This window comes from Stenella coeruleoalba (assembly GCF_951394435.1).
Source record: "Stenella coeruleoalba genome assembly, chromosome: 19".
Taxonomy (NCBI): domain Eukaryota; kingdom Metazoa; phylum Chordata; class Mammalia; order Artiodactyla; family Delphinidae; genus Stenella; species Stenella coeruleoalba.
The window spans coordinates 27838630-27864289 of record NC_137165.1 but is presented as its reverse complement, the minus strand read 5'-3'; the positions used below and the strand labels follow the sequence as shown (position 1 = coordinate 27864289).

The 25660-nt window shown below is 34.4% G+C and overlaps 1 protein-coding gene across 4 annotated transcripts in view; it reads right to left on the bottom strand.

Annotated features, from left to right (window-relative positions):
- STXBP4 (syntaxin binding protein 4) overlaps window positions 1-25660 on the bottom strand; it is a 182471-nt gene that overhangs the window by 84257 nt on the left and 72554 nt on the right. For 3 of the 4 annotated variants that reach the window (XM_079903546.1, XM_079903548.1, XM_079903547.1), the window contains 2 exons: window positions 15060-15149; window positions 11687-11752 (listed from right to left, as the gene is read on the bottom strand). In XM_079903546.1, the coding sequence (XP_079759672.1) occupies window positions 11687-11752; window positions 15060-15149 (156 nt within the window). Of the gene's footprint in view, window positions 1-5963; window positions 6060-11686; window positions 11753-15059; window positions 15150-25660 lie in introns of those variants that run through there. The other variant, XM_079903549.1, reaches the window with a different exon arrangement.

The following is a 25660-nucleotide window of genomic DNA, read 5'->3' as shown; positions in this document are numbered from 1 at the left end:
GAGAAATTTCCCGTGTTTCTTTAGGGCAGAGACTGGTTTAGACAAGCTAAATATTTTGGGTTTGGACTGTTCACCAATTCATTGCTGCCTTAGGTCATAACACTGTGCTGAAAGAAACTTTAAAAACAACTTGTATGAGAGTAGGCTTTAGAAAGCTGTTGATCAAAGGAAGTTGCTAGAAAAATGGCCCATGCCTGTTAAAAGTTGTTAGAACTTGAAGAAAAAATAACAAGCAGTATATATAATTTCATGGGAAACTGTGCTCATGATTTTAAACAGTTAGTTTGGATTATTCTGTAAGGCATGAAAACTCATCAAAAATACTTAGATTTTAGAGAATAGTACCACCAATTCTTTACAAAACAGTGAGTAAAGTATTATGGTCACAACCAGGCCATCCCTGGTTGAAAAAAATACAAATGTACCTGATCCTTCTAGTGGAAAAGGATCCCTTCACAGCTTGTTCTTTCATTCTTTTAATTTCTTCCTTCCCTTGCTCTCCCTTCCTTTTCCCCATTCTTCCTGTCTCCCTCTCTTTAGTTCTTCATTGCTTTCTTTTTGGGTCATTACACTAAATAAAGGTAAATTAATTTCCATAATTTAAAATAGGTATTGTACCTTCAAAAGGAGAGATTATTCTGCTTTTAGGATCAGGTCTCACAATAATTAAATTAAAAGTTTTAAATGAACAAAGGATATCAAATTGTGCTCTCTTCTCCTTTGGAAGCAACTGGAAACAGCACTGTAAAATAAATTGAAAGTCAATCTAATGGTGTTTTAATAATTAGGTTACCTATGTATTTAAAGGATTTATATGGCATAATTATTAGTACTGTACTGATTTCATATCAAGATCTTCAAAAGGATACTAAAAAAGGGGAAAGAAATTTTGCCAAATTTCATACGACTCAAATGACTGGTTTTTAAAAGTTTTTAAGAGAAGAGTTAATCACAATTACTTTGTAATTTTTATTTTTTTTTACATCTTTATTGGAGTATAATGGCTTTACAACGTTATGTTAGTTTCTTCTATACAAAAAAGTGAATCAGTTATGTGTATACATATATCCCCATATCCCCTCCCTCTTGAACCTCCCTCCTACCCTCCCTATCCCACCTCTCTAGGTCGTCACAAAGCATCGAGCTGATCTCCCTGTGCTATGCAGCAGCTTCCTACTAGCCATACATTTTACACTTGGTAGTGTATATATGTCAGTGCTGCTCTCTCACTTCGTCCCAGCTTCCTCCCTACCCCCGTGCCCTCAAGTCCATTCTCTACATCTGTGTCTTTATTCCTGCCCTGCCACTAGGTTCACCAGTACCGTTTTTTTAGATTCCATATATATGTGCTAGCATACAGCATTTGTTTTTCTCTTTCTGGCTTCACTCTGTATGACAGACTCTAGGTCCATCCACCTCATTACATGTATTTGTAATTTTTAAAGACTTGCTAATTAAGAAAAAAGAAATTAATCCTTGGAAAAATGGAGAAGTATTTTCACTAAAGCATAGAAACTCTTTCATTAACAATAAGTCTGACATCCCCTTAAACCGAATAATAACATTCTACATGAATAAGAGAAGATGAATGGTATGCAAGGTCCATATACTAAAAAAATGGACAGTTTTGGGTTGATTTTGGGTGGCATATTTTTATTGCAAGTGTGTGTTTCTGAAATGAGTAGTTGTGCCAGTATGTATGCACATGTTTGTATACACATATATATTTTAAAAATTATTTTTGCTAAAACTGGAAAATATGCATTAATCTATACTATGAATTAAAACATCTTTACTCTCAATCTCATTTCTCTTGCTTTGTTAATTGCATTATTATAGACTCTCAATCACCAAATTACAAAGCCTCGACCGCTTTTTCTGATTATTACTGAACATGCTATCCCTGTTAAGTCTGGTTGACTTTACCCTCATGGCATCTTTCACACTGACCGCCCTGGTATACTTGGTATAATTCCATTGCCACTACCCAGTTAAATCCTGCATTGCCTGTTATCTGGACTTCTCAAATTTTAAGGTGCATTCATATCACCCAAGGACTTGTTAAATGCAGATTCTATTTCAGTAGGTCTTGGGGTAAGACCCGAGACCCTGCATTTCTAATTTCCAGGTGTTGCTGACACTGCTGGTCCTCAACCGCTCTTTGAGTAGCAAGGATGCAGAGTTCTAGACCTGCCCTGTCTAATATGGTAGCCACTAGCTACACGTGGCTATTGAGCACTTGAAATATAGCTAAGTAGGCTGAAGAACTGAACTTTTAATTTAATTTTCTTCAGTTTGCATTTAAATCTAAAAGTTTTTTGTTTTGGTAGAATTGTATTTCACTTTTATCACTGCATCATTTAGGATATTAGTGTTGAACTGTAGTGTTTGTGTCAGGCATGTGAGTCATTTGAGTTGTATACATAAACACATAACTGATCTGGTTACTGTTAATGAATGAATTAATTTCAAAAACTTTTTACACAACAGTGTGCTTATCTGAATATTTTATACAGACAGCATGAGTTACAGTAATACTTGTGTAAATCATGATTGGTAATTAAATTGAAATACTTATTTTTATTAGAATATAGTTAAATTATTTTTGTATTTAAAAAAGTAGGTGAAGGACAAAAACATAACAAGTATAAAATATATAAGAAAGCAATCAGGAATACCAAAAAACTTATCCACAGACAGTGAGAGCTGGAGCATTAGTGGGGTGATGGTGCAGGGACGTCAGAGGGGCTGGAGAACTAGTAGGGGAATGGGGGGAAGAGTGGTAAGAAATGAGGTCATTGAGGTTAGAGGGGTGTAGGGATGGGGGATAGGACTGGCTTTTATTTTGAGTGAGATGGAAAGTTCTGGAGAGTTCTAACAAGTTTTAAAAGGCTATTTCTCGCTGCTGTGTTCAGATCAGACTGTATGGGGGTGGGGCAAGGGTAAAAGCTGGGTGATCTGGTAGGAAGCTATAATTACAACACAGGCAGAAGATGATGATAGCTTAGACCAGTGATGGAAGTGATAAAAAGTGGCAGAATTCTCCAATTTTTAAAAAGTAGGGCCAACAAGTTAGATGTAGAGTGTGAAGGAAAGACAGGGGTCAGATTATAGGTGGAACAAGTTGATCTTTCTTCTCCTCTTGTCAAGTATCTTCACTGGCAATCCACTGTCTCAAATCTTAGATTGGTATTCAAGTGCCTATATGCTTTGGCCCCAACACAACACCTCCCCACAGCCCCCAAATGTTATTTCCTAATGCTTTCATCTTTCCATGTTTCCCTTATGTTCCTAGGCCTTTAATAATGATAAGATAAAAGAATACAAATCAAAACTATTATTTTTTAGGAACTTACTATATTACTGATAGTTTTAGGCTCTTAAATGCTAAAGAACTAGGAACAAATTATAAGACAGACATTATCATCACATTTTTAGATACAAACATATTAACAAGTAATAGTAAAATTAGCATACAAAAGAGGGCCCATTTTGACTCTCAAGATAAGACTTTCCCTTTCATACCACAATTTTCATGCTGCACCCTCTGCCTGGAATGCTATCCCCTTTCCATGTCTGGTCCACCTTCTCTTTAATAAAAGTCTCCTTATTCCGTCAGCCAGAATTAGGTTTTCTTCCTCTAAATCAAATCGTTAAAACAAATCATTTCCACCTCTTTCTCCACACTTAATATTACTTCTTCTATTATTAATAATAATGACCATAATAGTTAACATTTGTTGAGTGCTTACTTTGTGCTATATACATTTATACTATCATATTACCTTACTTTACTAAGTATGCTTGATATTCTAAAGCTTTTAAGATCCAAGCATTTAGGAGAAAACAAAATTTTAAGTAAATGTAGAAAAAACCCTACCCCTTAATTTATTCTACATGTAAAAATTAACAAAGAAGATTTATAAATGTCCACTTTGAGCATTCAAAGAAACACTAAAATGTAAATTGGCCTGGCCATATAAACTGATGCAAGTATTGAAGATACAGAACTAAAAAGGCATATCAATCAAAGTACAAAAAAACTTAATAAAATGGGGGTCTAAAAACTGGACAAAAATAGAGGACTTTTAAACACTTTTAATTTGGAAATAATTTCAAATGTACATAAGGGATACAAGAATAGGAATAGTACAAAGAACATCTTTATATCCTTGGCCCAAATTTACCCAACTCACAGATTCACCCTTTTGCATGTCCATGAGTGAGAAATAAAGTATTCTTGTAAACCACTGATATTTCAAGGTTGTTGTTACCAAGATTTTGCATGTTCTCAATCTCTCACTTATATACATATGTACACATACATGCATACATATACATATTTATATACACATATGTATATAAATATATATACACACAATTTTTTCTAACCATCTGAGGGTGAGTTACATTGCACTCATCATGGTTCTTTACCCCTACAAACGTTAGTATTTCCTAAGTATAAGGCTATCTTATACAACCATAGTACAGCTATCAAATTTAAGAAATTTAACATTGAAACAATACTTTTATCTAATCTACCATCTGTATTCCAATTTTGTTAATTGACCCAATAATATCCTTTATAGCATTTTCCCCATTCCAGTGCAGGATCCAGTGTAGGATCAGCTTTTTTTTTAGTTTTCATGTCTCTTTACCCTCTTTTAATCTGCGACCTTCCCTCCTTCTCTCCTTCCTCCCTCCCTCATCCTTTCTCTCTTTCTTTCTTCCTGTCTGTCTTTCTCTCTCCCCTGTCCATCTCTTTCTTACGTCCCTCCCCTCCTCCCTCCCTCCCTCCCTCCCTCCCTTCCTTCCTCCCTCCCTCTCTCCCTCCTTCCCTTCCTTTTCATTCTTTTGTTTCTTTATGTCATTGACAGTTCCGAAGAATATAACCCACACCCACACCCCCAACACACACACACCTTTAAAAAAAATAAAGCTGTCCTTCATTTGGGGTTTGTCTGATGCTTCCTCATGGCCAGATTCAGGTTCATACATTCTTAGCCATAATGCTACATAACTGATGTTGCGTCCTTTTCAAGGTATCACATTTGAAGTCATACATGCCCATCTGTTCTTCACTGGTGATATCCATTTTTAGCACCAGTCTAGGAGTTGTCTGATTTCACTACTGTATAATTACTATTTTCCCCTTGCAATTAATAAGCAGTTTATAAAAAGCCACTTTAAAACCATGTAAATATGTAAATGTTCTGCTCTTCATAAAAAAAAATGCCCCCTAGATTTAGCATTTTATGATTTGCGTCTGATCCAGCCATTACTGAAACAGATGCAAAATGCTGACTTCCCAAATCTGGCAGCTTCTCTGATAACTGTAGTTATCAGTCAGCACTCAACAGTCTATAATGAGAAAGAGCCCTCAGTTCTCCTCATTAATTAATTCATCTCTTTACTATGGTATGGACTCATGAATCACAATGTTTTCAATGGTTCATTACTGTATTTAATTATTTTGGTGCTCAAGTACTTCCAGATTGGCCAGTGGAAGGCCCTTCAAGCTGGTTCCTTGTGACATGATCCCATCATTTTGGGCATTTCCTTATTTTCTAGCATAAGATGTTTCAGGCTCATTTTGTACTTACCCACCCCTGGCCCTGAAATCAGTCATTTCTCCAAGAAGCCTGGATTCCTATTAGTGGGAAATGGGTACTTAGATATGTTATATGCTCATTGCTATTGGGGTGTCTGCTTCTTGGCTCTTTCAGCTGTCAGAGCTAGGATTATATATATATATATATATATATATATATATATATATATATACACACACACGTGTGTGTGTATACATACATATATATATGGGCATGTATTATTCATATTCACATACATACATACATACATATATATTTTAGAAATGATGCATTCACAATGATACCTCCAATTCTAGTACATCCACAGGATTCTTTTTTGACTTCCTTCATTCTGCTTTGAATGTCTTTGCTTTTTCATTGAGATTCTGGCTCTCAACAACAATCAACACATTTGCTGAGACCTATATTACATCTTAAAATTGTTTCAGAATGGCTTTGGCCACACCTCTAAAATAACAACAAGACAACAAAACATACTATAAAAGTTCTGGGATTTGTTTGCAATTCTTTTCTAACTCAACCCAACCTGTCAAACACTGAACATAAATACTGTGTTCATAGGTTACTGAAATTGATTCTTTCTTTTGTTTTCCTTTGGTATATTTATGGTATTCATTTGACATGCAAATGAATTAATTTATTTCACTTTGCTTGTAGTTTTAAGCTCATTTTCCCTTTCCCATCTTTCCTGATTTCTTTATATATTTTAAAAATATGTAGAATATTAACATGTCCCCCAAAGTAAAAATTACATAAAAAGGTATTCTCAGAGAGGTGTCATTCCCTCCTGCATCTTGTCCACTCTGTGCCCACCCGTGTTGTAGATAACCAATTTCATTGCTGTGTAGTTTATCCTTCCTTTGGTTTTTTTTGTAAAGATAAATAGATACACATGATAATTTCTCTTGTTTATAAATGATAATACTATATACACTCTTTCATCCTTTGCTCTTTTTTACTTGAAAGTATCTCTTGGAAATCACTTTGTACTACTGAGGAGAGATCTTCCTTCTCTCTCCTGCAGCGGCATAGAGCTCCATTGCACGTATGGACCATAGTCCATTCAATCACCTATGCTTAGGAGATGAAGGTAGTTTCCAATATTTCCTAATTACAAATAATATCACAATAAATACTGTGCACATGTATTTTAATATTATTAAAGGTATATCTTCAAGGCAAATTCCTAGCAGTGAGGTTGCCAGGTTGAAGTGTAAATGCATACATAGATTTGTTAGAAATGCCAAATTCTCCTTCATAGCTGCACGCCATTTTGCATTACCACCAGCAATGTATGAGGATGCCTGTTTTGAAACAGCCTCACCAACAGCACACTGTCAAGCTTCTGAATTTTTGCTAATCTGATGGATGAAAAGTTGTACTGGCATATCTAAAAAAAAAAAATAGCTTTGCTGAGGAATAATTTATATATATAATAGTAAAATTTACTAATTTTAGTTATATGGTTTGATAACTTTGCTTAACCCAATGTCACAAAAGTTTCTTCTGGAATTTAAGTTTTAGTTCTTACGTTTAGATCTGTAATCCATTCAGAGTAGTTTTTGAATATGAAATGAGGTAGTGGTTGAGATTCAATTTTTCTCATACTAATATTCCCTTGTTCTAGCACCATGTATTGTAATGAGCAGCTTTTCCTCATTGAATTGTCTGTGAATGTTTTCAAATACCAAGTGACCCCAAGTGAGGGTCAATTTCCACTGGTATCAGATTGCTGTTAGCTCCAGGCTTAAAACACTCGGAACAAGAAATTTAGTTCACATAGTTCCCCGCTTCCCAGAGGAGCAGCTTCTCTGCGTTCATGTTCCAGTTCCTTTGGTTGTTGCTTAGTGTGTAATGTCCAGGTTTTAGAGTTGTTCTCTTGGAAAATGTTCTCTGCAAGTGTCTTGCTCAGTACTAGAAGCTGGAAGTCCTGTCTCAATGTAGATTTAATTGCTATTTCTCTTATTATGAGAAAGACTGAATATCTTTTCATGTTTCATATGACCTTTTTATAACTTTTTGGTGAGTGGTCTGTTCATGTTTTTTACCCATTTTTCTATATAATTTTTGGTTTCATCTAAACTGTTAAAACTTCTGCTTATAATTTGTGTATATGGATGCAATTGAATTTTGCATATTAATTTTTTTTAAAAAATTATTTATTTGGCTGCATTGGGTCTTCGTGGCCGCGTGTGGGCTTTCTCTAGTTGCGGCGAGTGGGGGCTACTCTTCATTGCAGTGCGCGGGTGTCTCATTGCAGTGGCTTCTCTTGTTGCGAAGCGTGGGCTCTAGGCACAGGCTTCAGTAGTTGTGGCACACGGGCTCAGTAGTTGTGGCTCGTGGGCTCTAGAGCACAGGCTCAGTAGTTGCTGCACACGGGCTTAGTTGCTCTGCAACGTGTGGGATCTTCCCGGACCAGGGCTCGAACCCGTGTCCCCTGCATTGGCGGGCGGATTCTTAACCACTGCCCACCAGGGAAGTCCCTTGCATATTAATTTTATATCTTGCTGGCTTGTGGATTTTTCCAATGAGTTAGTTTTATCATTGATTCTCTAGAGTTTTCTGGATTACTATTATGTTACCTGAGAACAGAGATAGCTTTATTTTTTCTTTTCCAATTCGTATGTCCCTAGTTGTCTTTCTAGTCTAACTGCATTTTCTTTTTTTGTGCTACTTTTATCAGGTTTAGGCATCAAATGTTATACTTGCTCCCAGAAAAGAATTTGTATATTTTCTTTCTTTCTTTTCTTTTTTTTTTTTTTAATACTCTGAAGCCATTTATGGGAGATTGATTGCCAGAGGTTTGGTTAGATTCCCCTGTGAAACTATTTGGCCTGGTCCTTTTCTATAGGGTGGCTTCTTGGTAACTTTATTTCTTCTATGGAAATTGGTATATTAAACTTTCTATCTCTATTGAGGTCAGTTTTGGTAAATGATATTTTCCTAAAACATTTTAATAGGTGAGTTAATCCCAGTTATGTTAATTAAGATGACTATTATGTTCAGTCTCAATTTTGTCATACTGTCTTTTGTTGAAATTATTGTGTATATTTACTGCATTTCTTCATTCATGTGTCCCTTTTACTTCTTTAAAAAGATTTCTCTTGGTAATTAGGAAGATGTGTATTTTCATTCTACAGGTTACATTTGTATTATTGCTTTTTATAAGTGCCTGATATTCCCTCAATATTTACCTCATCTTTTTAATATTTGGTGTCAGTTTTAAATAATATTCAGTGACTATTATACTTTACTCATACAACAGAATGATCTTATGCTATTTTCCCTTTTTTTCTCCCTTCTCCTCTCATTAAAAATAAAATTGCATCTTTGATTTTTGTCAGACATGTAATGTTTACACATTATTCTTTTACCTGTGAACGCACTCTCATTTTAGTCTCAGCTATAAAATAACAGATAGGAAATGCTCACAGTTTGGAAATTCTTGTCAAAGTTATCCCAGGCATTTTTTGGCTGGGTGAAACTCACCTCTCCCAGATTCCTCAGGAATACTACATGTGTACATTATGCTCTGAATACTGGCACATTTTAAACTGTTTTTCTATGGCCTTGATATCTGGGAGTCAACTTGGTGGTATACAATATTCTTGGTTTACACATTCTTTCCTTTAGTTTCATGAAAATATTGCTCCACTAATGCCTTACTTTGTATGTTGTGTCAAGAAGGCTGATGCTGGTCTAATTCTATTGCCTTTGTAAGTTATTTGACCTTTTCATTTGAAGGCACTTTGCCTATTTTTTTCTCTATCTTTAAAGTCTACTAGTTTTACTAGGATAGGTCCTATAATTGATCTTTCCAGGCCAAATTTCCCCACTATCCATTAACAGTGTCAGGTCATCTTATTTCTGAAAAGTTTTCTTGGATTATAGTTCTAAATATTAGTGCTGTTCAGTTGTTTTGATTTACTTCTTTAAGAAAATCTTTTACTTCTTTATTTCATTCTTATTTTTCTGGTTTTCTTCAATGCCTTTTTATTTGATTATGTTCTTCCTTGGGAAACCTGTAATTTAGTTTTCATTTCTGGTATCATTTTGTCTTTTTCTTCTCTTTCTTTCCTAAGTTTTATCAACTCTCATTTCATTTATTCCTGTTTTTTGTCATTTTCTAAGTCAGTTTTAAATTTCTGATTTGAGGTGCTTTTCTTTCTTAATGCCAAATGCTTGTTTGACGATATTAAATTGAGTTTGCAGTGATGTGTTACAGTTTTTGTCAGCTTTATGGTTGAATTGTTTGGAGTTTTCATTAGGAGGAAAGCTTTAATTCATATTGTCTGATTTTTACAGTTGTCTTGTAATGACAGGGACAGATTTTTTTTTTCCAATTCCTTTTTCTTTCATAGAAAGAGTTCTTAGTTCAACAGCACCCTCTTCTGTGCAATTTCTTTTATGGATCATGTTGTTGACGGTCATAGTGGAGGGTAGATAGAGGAGGTTTGGTATGTCTTGTTTCTCTTTCATTTCTGCAAGATCCTTAATTTTCCCCTCTTATTTCCTTGTTTCGCTTTATTTCCTAATCTTCAAGGGATACCACCCCTTCTCTATTTGATTCTTCCCCAGAAGCAATGATTCTCGAAGGCTGTCACTTCTGGTTGCACACACTTTCTCAAGTCCTGAGAACCACAAAAACCTGGCCTCTGTTCAGTATTTTGGCATTAATAGTGGCATTTTTCTCTTTCTGGGGGTGATTTTATTTGTAGTATTTCATCTAATTGCTCTGTTTCTCCTTATTCTTTTTCAGAGTTTTTAAGCCGTAACTCCTCTGCTCTTTGTACGCCAGGTTTCAGTGGCAGGCAAGTTGCAAGAATTTGTTGGAATTTTTAAACTATTTGTATGTAGTTTGAAGGTTCTGGTGTTCCCTGTCCAATAGCCATATTTAAGGTATGGGTCCTAGGAATTCCCTGGCAGTCCAGTGGTTAGGACTCGGTGCTTTCACTACCATGGGCCTGGGTTCAATCCCTGGTTGGGGAACTAAGATCCTGCAAGCCAAGTGGCACAGCCAAAAAAACCCCTAAACAAACAAACAAACAAAAGAAACCAGTATGGGTCCTGTATGGTTTTATTTTGCTCTGTAAATTTTATGTTTTCTGGGAGGATAATGTTGGGGAGATTCAAAATCAGGTGATTGCCACTGATCTATAACAATGGTCTCTTAACTTCCTACTCTTATTAATATTTTATTTGTTTGTTACTTGTATCTCTATTTCATGATGATGCTGTTGTATTTTTTTGCTGTAAGTTACTTAAAATTCTCTGAAGAATGATGCAGAGTGAAAATTAATTTTTTAAAAATTAATTAGTTAATTAATTTTTGGCTGTGTTGTGTCTTCATTGCTATGTGCAGGTTTTCTCTAGTTGCAGCGAGCGTGGGCTACTCTTCATTGCGGTGCATGGGCTTCTCATTGCGCTGGCTTCTCTCGTGGAGAATGGGCTCTAGGCACGCAGGTTTCAGTAGTTGTGGCACACGGGCTCAGTAGTTGTGGCTTGCAGGCTCTAGAGCGCAGGCTCAGTAGTTGTGGTGCATGGGCTTAGTTGCTCCACGGCATGTGGGATCTTCCCTGACCAGGGATCAAACCCGTGTACCCTGCATTGGCAGGCGGATTCTCAACCACTGCACCACTAGGGAAATCCCAAATTTTTACTTTTCATTATTAAAAAATAAAATTAAAAAATGCTCTGCTTTGGAGGTTTTTGTTTTTTGCTTGTTTTGTTTTTATCTTTAATAAGATGAGTATGAGTAACAGAAGAAAAGAAAAAGGGAAAATAAAAGAGAAAGAAAAAAAGAAGAGAAAAGCAATGAGATGGGTCATTTCAGTCCATAGATATCTGGCTTTGAAAGCAATTTCCAAGAGGAGTTTTAACATTTCCTTTGGTAGCAGGAATTCAGCATGGGTACAGCCCCTATGAGTGATCGCTTTTAAGATCTATACTATTTTATACTATACTGTTTACATCTGTAAGCTCTGGGATATTATACAGCATCAATACTTTGTAATTATACCTCATATGTTTATGCACACATATACAAAACACATATATACAATACATACACTTACTTGTTTCACATTTTGGAGTTCTTCTGTCAGTTGTTTCCTTTGCCTTTCCGATTGAAATAATTTTTCCTATATTTAAAAACCACTGAATTAATAACTTGTTATGAAGGTATCAATGGGTATGATATTTAGGGCTTTGTTTCAAAGCTTATAAATTCCCCAAACATCCAATTTCTACAATTTGAAAATGTAGTTCCCAGTCATTTTTCTGGCTTTACACATACCATCTAAAAGTAATTAGTTATTTACAGTATAATTGTGGTGATGTAAACATATTTTCTGTTACTATAATTAGTCACTTTTTTTGGAGGGGGGTCTGGCACCATGCAGCTTGCAGGATCTTAGCTCCCTGACCAGGGACTGAACCCGAGCCACAGCAGTGAAAGCCCGGAATCCTAACCACTAGCTACCAGTGGACTCCCTGTTAGCCGCTTTTTAAAACCTCAAAATCCAAGGTCCAAAATAAGTCAATCAGGATCAGAATGTATAAATATTAACTAAATGTTGGGTAATAGCTATCATTGCCAAAAAGCTTGCAAATTGAAGAGCATTATTATTACAACTTAGAGTGTCTCTTACTATACTAAAGAGGACTATGAAACTGGGTTAACTATTATTTTCTTAATTTAGTTTATTTTTGGAAGATTATCCGTAAAACTGAAGATATGACTGGTGTAACCAAAATATGAAATAATAGTTACTAAGGAAGAATAACATTAGGCATGTCAATCAAATATTAAAATCTTTGAACTTAAAATTCAGTTGAGCAAATATCCTAAAATGTTCAATTTTGTTAAGTATGTCATAAATAAATCTACATGTTTTTGATCAAATCAGAGATACTAAGAGTAATTTAAGAACCATTTTACTATAAACCCAAGCAGAGGAATTGCTGGAAGATTATATTGAGTGGTAAATATTCATGGCAGCATTGCAGGGTTTACAGGAAGCAATTCGCTTTCTGTTATACTTCAGCTCATTCTTGTCTAACAGATGAAATGAAAGTACATGACAATGAATATCATATAGCAATCTAATGAATCTGCCACAGACCAGAAGTCAAGAAACTGCTGGCTCCTGGGTTTTATGCAAGTCACCTTCACTTTTTGTGTCCTAGTTTTTTGCATCTGTAAATGGAAAATATATCTATTTTCATTCAGCTTTGCAAAGCAGTAGCAATGTGAACTCTGCAGAAAGGCTTTAAGTTAAATGAGGCCCATGGCACTTTTAAAAATCATTCTTGCAAAATAAAAATTAGCCATTGGTATCAAATTTTCTTGGCTTCATTTTTCTTTGTACCTCAAATCAGACATGAAGAATAGAGATGTCACAGGATAATGGGAAGTGATGAGAGACCATCTATACACTCCATGAACTTCATTTAACAACCTCTGCTATTTGTGTGAGTGTGAAAACTCAAAACTGCAAACTCAAAACAGAAAAACTCAAAAGTGCAAACATTATCTCAAATGAAATATTTATTGCTTTGTACAATCTTTTCTATAGTTAAACAAGTGGTTCTCAGCCAATAGATAGGTTCTCAGGTAAAGGAAATTATAAAATATAGAATATATTTCACCCGTGCTTTTAGGTTTTGTCACAGTAGGATATGCTCAGTTACATCTCAAAAATTTTAAATGTGAATCCTGATTTACTGAACAGCTCCTCAGGAAAACTTTGTTTAAATGTTAAATTAAATTAAAATTCTAATAATTACTACTGATATTCCAATAAAAAACAGGAATATATCACTAAATTTAACAATGATAAACATTAGGGAAATAAAAAAGATCTGAGAGCCTCAGAAAATTCTGATGAACTGTAAGACTCAACGACTTATGCAGAGTAAATTATATAAAAATGCTGTCTTACCAATGTAACCAACCCTGGAGATGTTTTCTAAGAGAATACGAGGAAACTACTGTCAATATATTTTTAAAACTAAATTTATATTTTTCATCTTAATTCTTGTTACACAAAAAAATGTGGATAGTGGTTTCAAAGCTGTAAAAAGAAATATAAAATATTCCTTTAGTAGTAAAATGCTTACATTTGAACGTAACATGAATTGGTAATATCTTTTGAAAGGGAATTTGGCAACATGTAAAATTTTATGCATCCATATTCTTTGATAAAAGCAATTCGGCTTTCAGAAATGTATTCAATTTGTACTTTTACAACTGCACAACAGCCCAAAGATACATCTACAAAGCTACTTATGATGGAATTATTTTTAATAATGGAAAACTGGAAATAGCCTAAATATCCATCAATAAAGAACTGGTTAAATAACCTAGAATAGAACCTTTTGATGATAGGAGAGGCATTAAAAAGAATTAGGTAGATCTGTATATGTTAACCTGAAAAGTAACCAAAGATATAATGCTAACAAAGAGAAAAAAAGAAGGCAAGTTGTAAAAAAGTGTGTATGCAATTTTGTAAAAGTTAAAAAATATATACACATGTATTTTTAAACATATGATTGGCTACATAGAGAAAGTCTCCCAAAGGATAAACAAGATATGTTAAACAATGGCTTCCTCTAGAGGTCAGAATTTAAAAACTAAGGTAGCAAGGAAATTTCTTTCTTTCTTTCTTTTCTTTTTTTTTTTTTGGTGTAAAGATTTTGCTTTAATAAAAATTAAACAAATAATAGAGTTTCACTTATTTAAGAAAATAATTAAAAGTAATTTAAAAATATATTCCTATGGTGAATTAATGGTAAATCAAGTAGTTATGTGCTTTTCTTGAAGATTTGAAAAATATAATGGCTTTCTGTAAAACTTAGGATATAATGTAAATTTAATATTCTACTAAACATGAAATGAAGACATATAAAGAGAACCAAAATCTTAAAGTATATTTGGGATATACTGTGTTTTTATTTTCCTTAAATCACATTGCCTTAATTCTAAATTATGTTAGCGAAACAAGATGTCCCTGAAGCATTCCCATGAACATGGGAGAAAATGTATTTCCCAATGAACATCTGAGGATCCAAAACTGTCATGGCTTGTTTTGTGGGCTTCTCATCTAATCTTTGTTGGCTCCTTATTCTTGCCATCAGCGTAAGAAAAAATAGGGGTGAAAAGTAGCTAGATCAGAAGGGATAACTAAAAACCACTGTTCACACTGAATCTTAGATGGAGACTGTGAAATATAAATAAGTGTGTGAACTAAAAAATTAATTCTCTAAAGGTCAGCTGAAGAAATAAATATCAAATTACTTGGTATTAACATTCAATGCTAAGCTATTTGATATTAATATTCTTTAAAAAAAAAAACTAAGCCCCGATACTGCAGAATTCAACAGAAGGTAATTTTCTTTCTTTTCATTTTTCTAAAGAAAATATAAGGAAGCTAAATTGGAGATTACCTTAAGTGTATTCACTTCTTCCAAGGCATCATTTCTTTCATGCTTAAGCCTTTCCATTTCATCTGCTTCTAAGGAATCACAGGGAAGAAGCTGTCAACATTAAAATATAAGAGAAAAGTTATACATTAGATACTAATTATGAGAACATAAAAATACTTTTTGATGAGTCTTAGGCTTTTGCATTCCAATAACAAGATTCAGTTTCTTACTTTGGAGTCATTTCATTAGATAAAAGAGAATATTAAAATAATCTGGGGTAACTTAATTCATTTAAGCTTAACCTTATATTTTTGTTACTGATACAGAATTTAGATGATTATGAGATATACACACTCTGTTCTCATTTTTATTGTTCTTATTTTAACAATATAATTTTTCCTTAAAGTCCAAATTTTAAGACTGTGTTTATAATGTATGTGTTTATATATATACATGTGTGTGTGTGTGTGTGTGTGTGTGTGTGTGTGTGTGTGTGTATACACACACAATGGAATATTACTCAGCCATACAAATGAATGAAATAATGCCACTTGCAGCAATGTGGATGGACATAGAGAATATTATGCTTAGTGAAATAAGTCAGAAGAAAGGCAAATACTATATGATATCACTTACATGTGGAATCTAAAAAATAATACAAATGAATGTATATGTAAAACAGAAACAGAGTCACAGACATAGAAAACAAACTTGTGGTTACTGAAAGGGAGAGGGAAGTGGGGAGGGACAAATTAGGGGTATTAACAGGGATTAGGGATTAACAGATACAAAGTACTATATATAAAATAGATAAGCAACAAGGATATACTGTATAGCACAGGGAATTATACCCAGATTCTTGTAATAACCTATAACGGAATATAATCTGGAAAATACTGAATCACTATGTTGTATACCTGAAACTAACATAATACTGTAAATCAACTATACTTCAATTAAAAAGACTTTATGAATTATCAACATAAACTACTCCTTAAAGATGTCCACACCAAGTACATGGTATATAAGGCTAACAAAATGCTGGACATTATCAACCAAGATAGTTTACAGGAACCCAGTAAAGTACATTAATTGATTATGCCTATTATTGTTTTAACTAAATGAAATATAATGTAACAGCCAAAGTGGCTTAAAAAGATTCCTGCACAGAAACTGTCTTGAAGATAATATTAATAATTCATGCACAGGTGAATAACAACAACAAAAAATAGCAGAAATGACAATTTCTCTTACTTCTAGCTTGATCTCTGACAGTTAATTATAAGGTAAAAAAAATGGCAATCTTATCAGAGATAAAAATCCAAGTCTAATTATAGCCATCTTCTATGCAGAAGTTATAATAGAACTAAAAATAAAGTATAGAAAATATGATTTATAGGACCAAATAGAGAAAGTGATCGCTATATAAGTATGAGCTTTAAAGCAGGGCCCTTCAGATAGGAGAGGTGAATGCAGAGTAGGAAAAGATAATACAAATAGTTAATAATATCAACCATTTATTAGGAACTTTGTGCAGATACATTGCTAAGGACTGTATATATTCAATATTAAATCCTTACCATAACTTTGTGTCTATTTTACATGAGGGAATGGGCTCAAAAGGTTAGTAAAATGCCTAAGGTTTCACAGCTAGTAAGTGGCCATTCCAAGATTCCCACAGAGATCTGACATTAGTCTGTGATTTTTTACTAACTGCTCAACAAAAAATCATGGTGGTATGGATATAATAAACTCAGATTTGCTTTCCAAGTCTTAGAATAACAGAAGTTGGGGTCATTCCTCAAGTTTTTGCAGAAATATTTTTCCTAAAATTATTGGTTCCTTGTGTTCTGACACATTTGCTTTTGTGTACCTATGGCCATTGTCCATAATAACATGATCTCATATTCTTCATCTGTCTCTGTCATTCTATTTCATAAGTAGTCACAGAATTCATTCTTACACTGTTTTAGGTTACTTCCAAATACAATTTCAAATGTAGCAATATTTCCCAAAATGTGTTCCAAATGATATTAATTAGATTTGTATAAAAGCATAACTGGGTGATGGTGATGGTGATAGTGGTCCTTGTAGGTCAGATAAGTTAGAGAAATGCAGGATTTAGAAAAAAATAACTTTCTTTCCTGCAGGGCTTCCAGTAGCTTTGATATGCTAATAAGCATTTTGAATAGCCCAAAAGGTAACATAATGACTTGTTTTCCTCAAGTTTTCCAACCATATTACACATACACACTCTCCTTTATTTTGTAGTATCTCGTGGGACTAATGTCTACCAAGCACATTCTGGGAAACACTGCTACTATACATTCAGATGGTCTTATTCTATTTTGTTATCTTAAGAAGTAAAATTAAAGAATTCAGAGTTTAAATGAGAATCTAGATAACAGAGCTATCATAATTTACTAAGATAAATTATGGATTGGGATTTTTAGGGATGTAATCATAAATTTTTGCATTTAAAATGAAGGTAAGTCATGCATAAAAGAGTCCATGGTACCATTTTGGGAGGCAGAACACTAGGCGACAGACATAGAACACACCATGAGTTAAAAAAAAAAGTTTTATAACTTTATTGCTATTTTAGGGCTAAACAGAAAAAAACTGGCCATAGATATTACTTGTGAATTCTTTGAAAAGCCCCTTTGTACCCAGTGATTTTCCAAATATGCTTCAACTAAGCAAGCAGCAAATGAAATTAATACATTGTTGCTATTTAACATGAATGATTCCAGACAGATATCTATTTTCTAATATACCTCCAGTTCTTGGACTTTATCCTCCTTTCCTGCCTGGCTCCCATGATATAATTTTTGACCCTCAGGCCCCTTGACCTCTGCGATACCTGGTACATAACATTATAAATCATTTCTACTCTGCTTTCTCATGTCTCCTATGGAGATATCAAGAGATACTTCAGAAAGTCACTGCACTGAGCTGAGCAAGTCTGACCTCAACTCTCCCTTCACTGTGCTCCATCATCATAATTTTTAAGTTATTTGACTTGTGCCAATTCTAGATAGCCACTATTGCACTGGCCACCTTCCTAGCCTCAATTCATTTTAAACAGAACAAAACAACAACCTCTGTTTCAGTCTAATTTTATTGATAAACCCTTCCATTACGAATCCATCCAATTACATCCTTTCCTTAAAATTTCTGTGCATTCCCCTTCCATTTCCCCTGCTTACTCCTTTTACTTCTTATAATCTGGTTTACGTATCTTTCCTCCCATCCCCACATTTCAAAAATAATTACTTGTAGTGTCACCAAACAACCTGCTATTTGACAAAATAAATGCCTCTCATCAACTTGCTTAACCACTTTGCTACATATAACATTGCTCAAGCCATTTGTTCTTGAAACTTTCTCTTCCCTAGGTTTTTCATACTCCACTATCTCATCTACCCTCAGAATATTAAGGCTGTTTTGACTTAATTTCACTTCTACTCCTTAAATGGGGGAAAAGGGAGGTTCCCCAAAGTTTGTCCCTTTCCGCTGCCTTCTCTACAAGCTCTCCCTGAGTGATAACATTCACTGCCATGCTATCATAACTATCACCCTCCAGATCATTCTCAAATCCCTCTCCTGGTGTCCAGTTCCTTATTTCCAATTGCCTTTTGGTTATTTATACCTGTCAGCATCTTGAACTTACTCTTTCCAAAACACAACCCATCATCTTCTCTACCTTTCTCTTCTTATTCTCTTTCCAGTAAAAGTAACAACATGTCATTAATCATCCGAATAAAAACTTCAGAGTTATCTTTAACTCATTCTCCCTTGGTTCTGACATCCAAATGCAAGCCTCATTGACGAGATACTTGTTTCAGTAAATATCTTAGATCTGTCTCACCATTCCTTTCCATTCTCCTCATCTTCACCATAGTTTAGCTCTTTATTATTCCGTATTTGGTAGTCTAGACTACCAACCACCACGTTAATCCCTTCCAAGATAACCAACACCATTTAAGATTACTATTTCTAAAATACCACTTTGATCATGTCATTATTCTCCTTAATGGCTCCTCACTTAACACAGGTACAAATTTTTAAGTTTAATATTTACTCTTCCTTCACTGACCTGCATGTACCCAATTATCTTATTTAAAACATAGATTACTCTGCTTACCAACACATTATACATATTGTTTTTCATGCTAATAAAAACGCTTATCATTCTCTGTTCACCTCTTGAGCAGATAAAATCCTATTTATCATTCAAAACTCACTCAAATGCCAACTCTGTTATGAATCCTCTCTTAATGTTCTAAGCTCTATTATTACTATGGCCTTATCACACAATGCATTTTTAAATTTTATTTGTAAATTTCTTTACATTATACCCTAAATTCCTTGAGGGGCAGGCTCCAGTTTTATTAACCTTAATAACATGTGCTGGAGCACCTAACACAATGCCACACACATTGTAGTTGTTCAATATACATTTAATGTTTTACAGATGAGTATATAGTGAAGTGGCTATAAAGTATTTACTGCTACACATAGTGAGAAATAACATTTATATCAATGAAATATTATCATTCTTATTATATACAGTTCACTTTGATATTTTCCATTCTATCCTATTTCACTTGTTAAAATGCAATCCACTTAATTGATTTAGCACGAACCCCAATTGTGAAAAGTCTACATTCAGATACTTGTGGTGTTCTGTGATTTTAATATAATCCATTTATGATACTTGATTAGTGTGGTAAAGCCATCACAATATCATGGACTACAGTCTGCTGTTGCTAATTTTAGAATACTGATAGATGTAGGCTCCAACCTTGCCTTTTCTGGGTGTAATCTTGTGCCAGTCACAGGTATAGCACTGTGTGAATTTTTTAATATAGCAATGATGACTAGAATCACAGAAAGATAATTATATTTTTGCTTCTAAATGCCATATTATTCTAAAACCAAAAGTTTTTTGTCAACTAAACAAAAGTAGGACTGACTATACTGGCTCAGCAATTTTTTCTTCTTAAAAGATATCATCTCAAGAAATCTTATGAGTCAGACAGAATGATCAGCAAATGAAGCTAGTTACAAAAGAGTACATACTGTATGATTCTTTTTTACTATTATTAATTTTTATTGGAGTATAGTTGCTTTACAATGTTGTGTTAGTTTCTGCTATACCGCAAAGTGAATCAGCTATGCATATACATATATCTCCTCTTTTTAGGATTTCTTTCCCATTTAGGTCACCATATAGCACTGAGTGGAGTTCCCTGTGCTATACAGTAGGTTCTCATTAGTCATCTATTTCATACATCATAGTGTATATAAGTCAATCCCAATCTCCCAATTCATCCCACCCCTCCCTTACCCCCTTGGTGTCCATACATTTGTCCTCTACATCTGTGCCTCTATTTCTGCTTTTGCAAATAAGTTCATCTGTATGATTCTATTTATTACTGTGTCCATTATGCTTCTGTAAAAATATTTTTAAACAATAAAATAAGAAAAATACAAGCCAAAAAAAAGGAAACATATGGGTAAAAAACAAGCATCCCTAACAGATGGATTATAAAATCTGACTGTTGTTTAAGATGAGATGGTTGAGGGGGTGACCAGAGGGGAATTTCCTCACCTTCACAGAATGTCATGTCAGCATCATGACCTCAGATTAATTGATATATTATTTCACATGAGGCACTATACTGTTTTTCAACTAAAAAAAAAAATTGGGAAAAATACTAAAAAATATATTTTTAAAAATTTGTTTCTGGTGAGCTGTTTGACAAGTAATGATTTTTACAGTATTTTCAAACTGTGGTGCATAACTCATTAGTAAATTATAAGACCAAATATTTAATGAAATAAAATTGAATATTAAATAAGAACACAAGGATGTAGAAAAGGTAAGTAATGCTTTGAGACTTTTGTTTCAGTTACATATGTGAGTGTGGTGAAGTAAAATGCATTCTTACTATGGATTTGTGGATTCAGGTCATTTTATGGGGATTCTTCTGTGTGTTGACAAGCAGAATACAACAAAAGAATTCTTGTAAACTGATATAATGACTCTTGCACAATATCTGATTTGAAGCCACAAACAGGAAATTATTGGCATGTGGGCCTTGCACCATTACCATCAGCACTTTGCTTTTGCTATCAAAATGTCACAGATTGAATACATTCTTATCTGCCCTAAAATCATATTGGCAAAAAGGAAGTAAATTACTAATTTGGAGCATGAGTATTTCTTTGCAGTTGCTAAGAAAGTTTTGTATGCTCATAAAAGTACTCTGAATTCCCTACTTGACTTATATTGTAAGCCACCCAACAACCTTTGCCTTTCCTCATCATAAATGGATATGGTAGCTTATAGTACTTTTTGGCAATTAGAAAACAGTGTTCTGCTATCAACATTAGGTAGATAAAAACAAAACACCTGGATGAGTGGAAGGAGAACCGTGCTCTTACAGCTTCAGTCTTCCTACTCTAAATGCTACATTTAGAGTAAATCAGATCTGCTAAATCAGCACTTCAATTCTGGGTGAACTAGGTAATCTCCTGAGAGTTTCCAAACAACCAGGTCTTTGGAAACTCTCATTCTCAGCAATGGGAACTCTCATTCATTGCTGGTGGGAATGCAAAATGGTACAACCACTTTGTAAGACAGTTTGGCAGTTTCTTACAAAACTACACATCCTCTTACCATATGATCCAACAATTGAGTTCCTTGGTATTTACCCAAAGGAGTTGAAAACTTATGTCCACACAAAGACCTGCACATGACGTTTATAGTAGTTTTATTCATAATTATCAAAATTTGAAGCAACCAAGATGTTCTTCAATAGGTAAATGGGTAAATAAACATCCAGATAAGAGAGATGAAAAGACACAGAGAAACCTTAAATGCATATTACTAAGTGAAAGAAGCCAATCTGAAAGGGCTATATACTGTATGATTCCAAGCATATGACATTCTGGAAAGGGCAAAACTATGGAGACAATAAAAGGATCAGTGGTTGCTATGGGTGGGGGGGAAGGTTGTGGAGAGATGACAGGCAGTGAACAGAGAATATTTTGTGTAATAAAGATACTCTGTATGATACAATAATGATTGATACATGTCATTATACATTTGTCCAAACCCACACAGAATGTATACACCAAGAGTGAACTGTAATGTAAACTATGGACTTTGGGTGATTATGATGTGTCAGTGTAGGTTCATCAGTTATAATAGTCTATAAATTCAACGTAGCAAGATTTTGGCAAAAATGTATACAGATAAGATAAGCCAAAGTAATATTTGAAAAGAAGAACAAGGTGGGAAAGTGTGTCTTAGCAGATATCAAGACTTATGAAACCAAATAAACCAGCAGAATAAAGAGCTCAGAAATGCCCATGCAAATATGGAAATCTTATAAATGACAGAGCTGGACTGAAAATAATCCTTCTATCCCACTGAAATATGAATTTACATTAAAAAAATTACCTTTATAAAAATAATTTAACAAAATTTATATCATATTTATATTTTTTGATTGTGAATCAATAATATAATTACTACTCAAATCAGAAGAAAATTTTAATATGTAAAATCTAATGAACATAGTAAATTGAAATAAATATATTACAATTTACCTAAATTTTTTGGTAACAAAATGATAGGGTGATCAATGAAAGATTTTTAAGCTTGAAATTATAACGTATCAGGGTAACATTCTAGGGCAATATAGAAGAGAAGTAAGAGTTAACAGAGAAAAAGGAAAGATGATAAATTTCTGAGAATAAGAACTGATGCCTGAATTTTCTTTTAAAAGATAATTATGGGTACCAAAAACTATAGTATTAGATTTCATTAGATATATTTAAAAGAGTTATATAATAGGTTTCCTTATAAAAAGAAAAATATTTAAGAGGGGTCCAAGATGGTGGCATAGGAAGACCCTGAGTTCACCTCTTCCCACGAACACATCCAATCTACACCTACATATAGAGAAATTTGTTTTGAAGACCTGAAGGCTGAATGGACAGCTACTGCACATAGAAGGACCACATAGAAATGGGTAGTAAAGATGGAAACATGGTATCCATGAGAACCCCACCCTGACCTGCAGTAGGGAGAGATTTTCTGAGGGGCCTGAGCACAGACTCGCCCACCCTGGGACACGACCAAAAAACAGGAGTTTAAAGGGCACCTGGACTAACCCTAGAGCTTCTGCAAATGAGCAAGGAACTGCTGGAGATCTCTCTGGGGTCAGAGGGGCCAGCAACTGCCATCATTTGAGTTCCCCCATGACTCCCCCGGCCCATGCCCACTCCAGCCCGAGCTGCCCCACCAAGGCAGATTTGAGTGCAGCACTCCCCTGGGACCAAACCTGGCATGCAACAACTCCAACCCCAGCCAACCCACTAATGTGGTCTCAGATGCAGCATTCACCAAGGCCTTCCTCCAGCCTGTGTCTATTCTAGCCCCAGCCACCCTGCCGAGGTGGCCTCAGGTGCTGCACTCTCCATGGACTGCCTGCTCTAGCTCTATCCAGCCTGCCAAAGCCACCAGGCACAAGTAGTCTACACAGGGAATGCTCCTCTACAAGCCATTCTTTCAAAACCACAGAGGTAGCTATTTTGCCCAATTTATAGAAACAAAAACTGAAAGTCAAATAAAATGAGGAGACAGAGGAATGTTTCAAACTAAGGATCAAAATAAACCCCCACCCCCCAAAAAAAGAAACCTTAATGAAATGGAGATAAATAATTTACCCGATAAAGAGTTCAAGAAAACAGACATAAGGATGCTTACCAAACTCAGAAGAATGAAGGAACACAGTGAGAACTTCAACAAACATTTAGAAAATATAAGAACTAATCAGAACTGAAGAATACAATACAATAGAGGGAATACAATAGAGAGAATAACAGCATACTAGATAATAAAGGAGAATAGATAAGTGATCTGGAAGACAGAATAGTGGAAATCACACAATCAGAACAGCAAAAAGAAGAAAGAAGTTTTTAAAATGAAGAGAGTTTAAGAGACCTCTTGGGCAACATCAAGAGTACCACATTTACATTATAGGGGTCCCATAAGGAGAAGAGAGAAAGGGCCAAAAAACTTATTTGTAGAAATAAAAGCTTATTTGAAGAAAAAAATGAAATAAAAATTTCCCTAACCTGGAAAAGAAAACAGACATTCAGGTACAGGAAACACAGAGTCCCCAAAAAGATGAACCCAAAGAGATTCACACTGAAATATGTTATAATTAAAATGGCAAAAGAGGGAATCTTAAAGGCAGCAAGAGAAATATAGCTAATCACATACAAGAGAAACCCCATAAGACCATCAGCTGATTTTTCAGCAGAAAATTTACAGGCCAGAAGGGAGTGGCATAATATATTTAAAGTGCTGAAAGAAAAAAATAAAATAAAATATAATATCTGGCAAGGTTATCATTTAAAATTGAAGGAGAGATAAAGGGTTTCCCAGATAAACAAAAACTTAAAGGAGTTCATCACCACTAAACCAGTCAGACAAGAAATGTTAAAAGGCCTTCTTTAAGCAGAAAAGAAAAGGCTGTAACTAGAAATAAGACAACATATGGAAGGAAGAAAAAAATCCCACTGGTAAAGGCAAATATATAGTGAAGGCAAGGGATCAGCCATTTAAAAAGCCAGTACAAAGTTTAAAAGACAAAAGTAATACAATCAATTGTAACTACAGTAAGTAGTTAAGGGATTCAGAGAATAAAAAGATGTAAAATATGACATCAAAACCATAAAATGTGTGGAGAAGATAAAAACGTAGTGTTTTTATAATGGCTTCAAAATTAAGTGACTATCAGCTTAAAACAGATGGTTATACACAGGTCAATATATAAGACCCTCACAGCAACCACAAACCATAAACCTTGAATAGATACACAAAAAATAAAAAGAAAGGAATCCAAATATAAACTAAAGAAATCCAACAAATCACAAAGAAACAAACCAAGAGAAGAAAATAGGAACAGAGAAGAACTACAAAAACAACCAGAAAACAACTAAAGTGATAATAAATACATACCTATCAATAATTACTTTAAGTGTAAATGGACTAAATGCTCCAAGCAAAAGCCACTGATTAAAGAAAAAAAAAAGACCCATCTATATGCTGCCTGCAAGAGGCTTACCTCAGATCTAAAGCCTCAAATAGATTGAAAGTGAAGGGATGGGAAGAGATTCCATACAATGGAAACAAAAGAAAGCTGGGGTAGCAATACTCATATCAGATTAAATAGACTTTAAAACAAAGACTATAACAAAAGACAAGGGGTCAATCCAACAAGAGAATATAACACTTGTAAACATTTATGCACCGAACACAGAATCACCTAAATATACAAAGCAAATGTTAACAGACATAAAGGGAGAAGTAGATAGCAATACAATAATAAGGGACTTTAATAACCCACTTACATCAATGGACAGATCATCCAGACAGAAAATCAATAAGGAAACCCTGGCCTTAAACAACACATTAGATCACATGAACCTAATAGATATATACAGAACATTCCATTAAAAGCAGCAGAACATGCATTCTTTCAAGTGCACATGGAACATTTTCCATGACAGATCATATGTTAGGCCACAAAACAAGT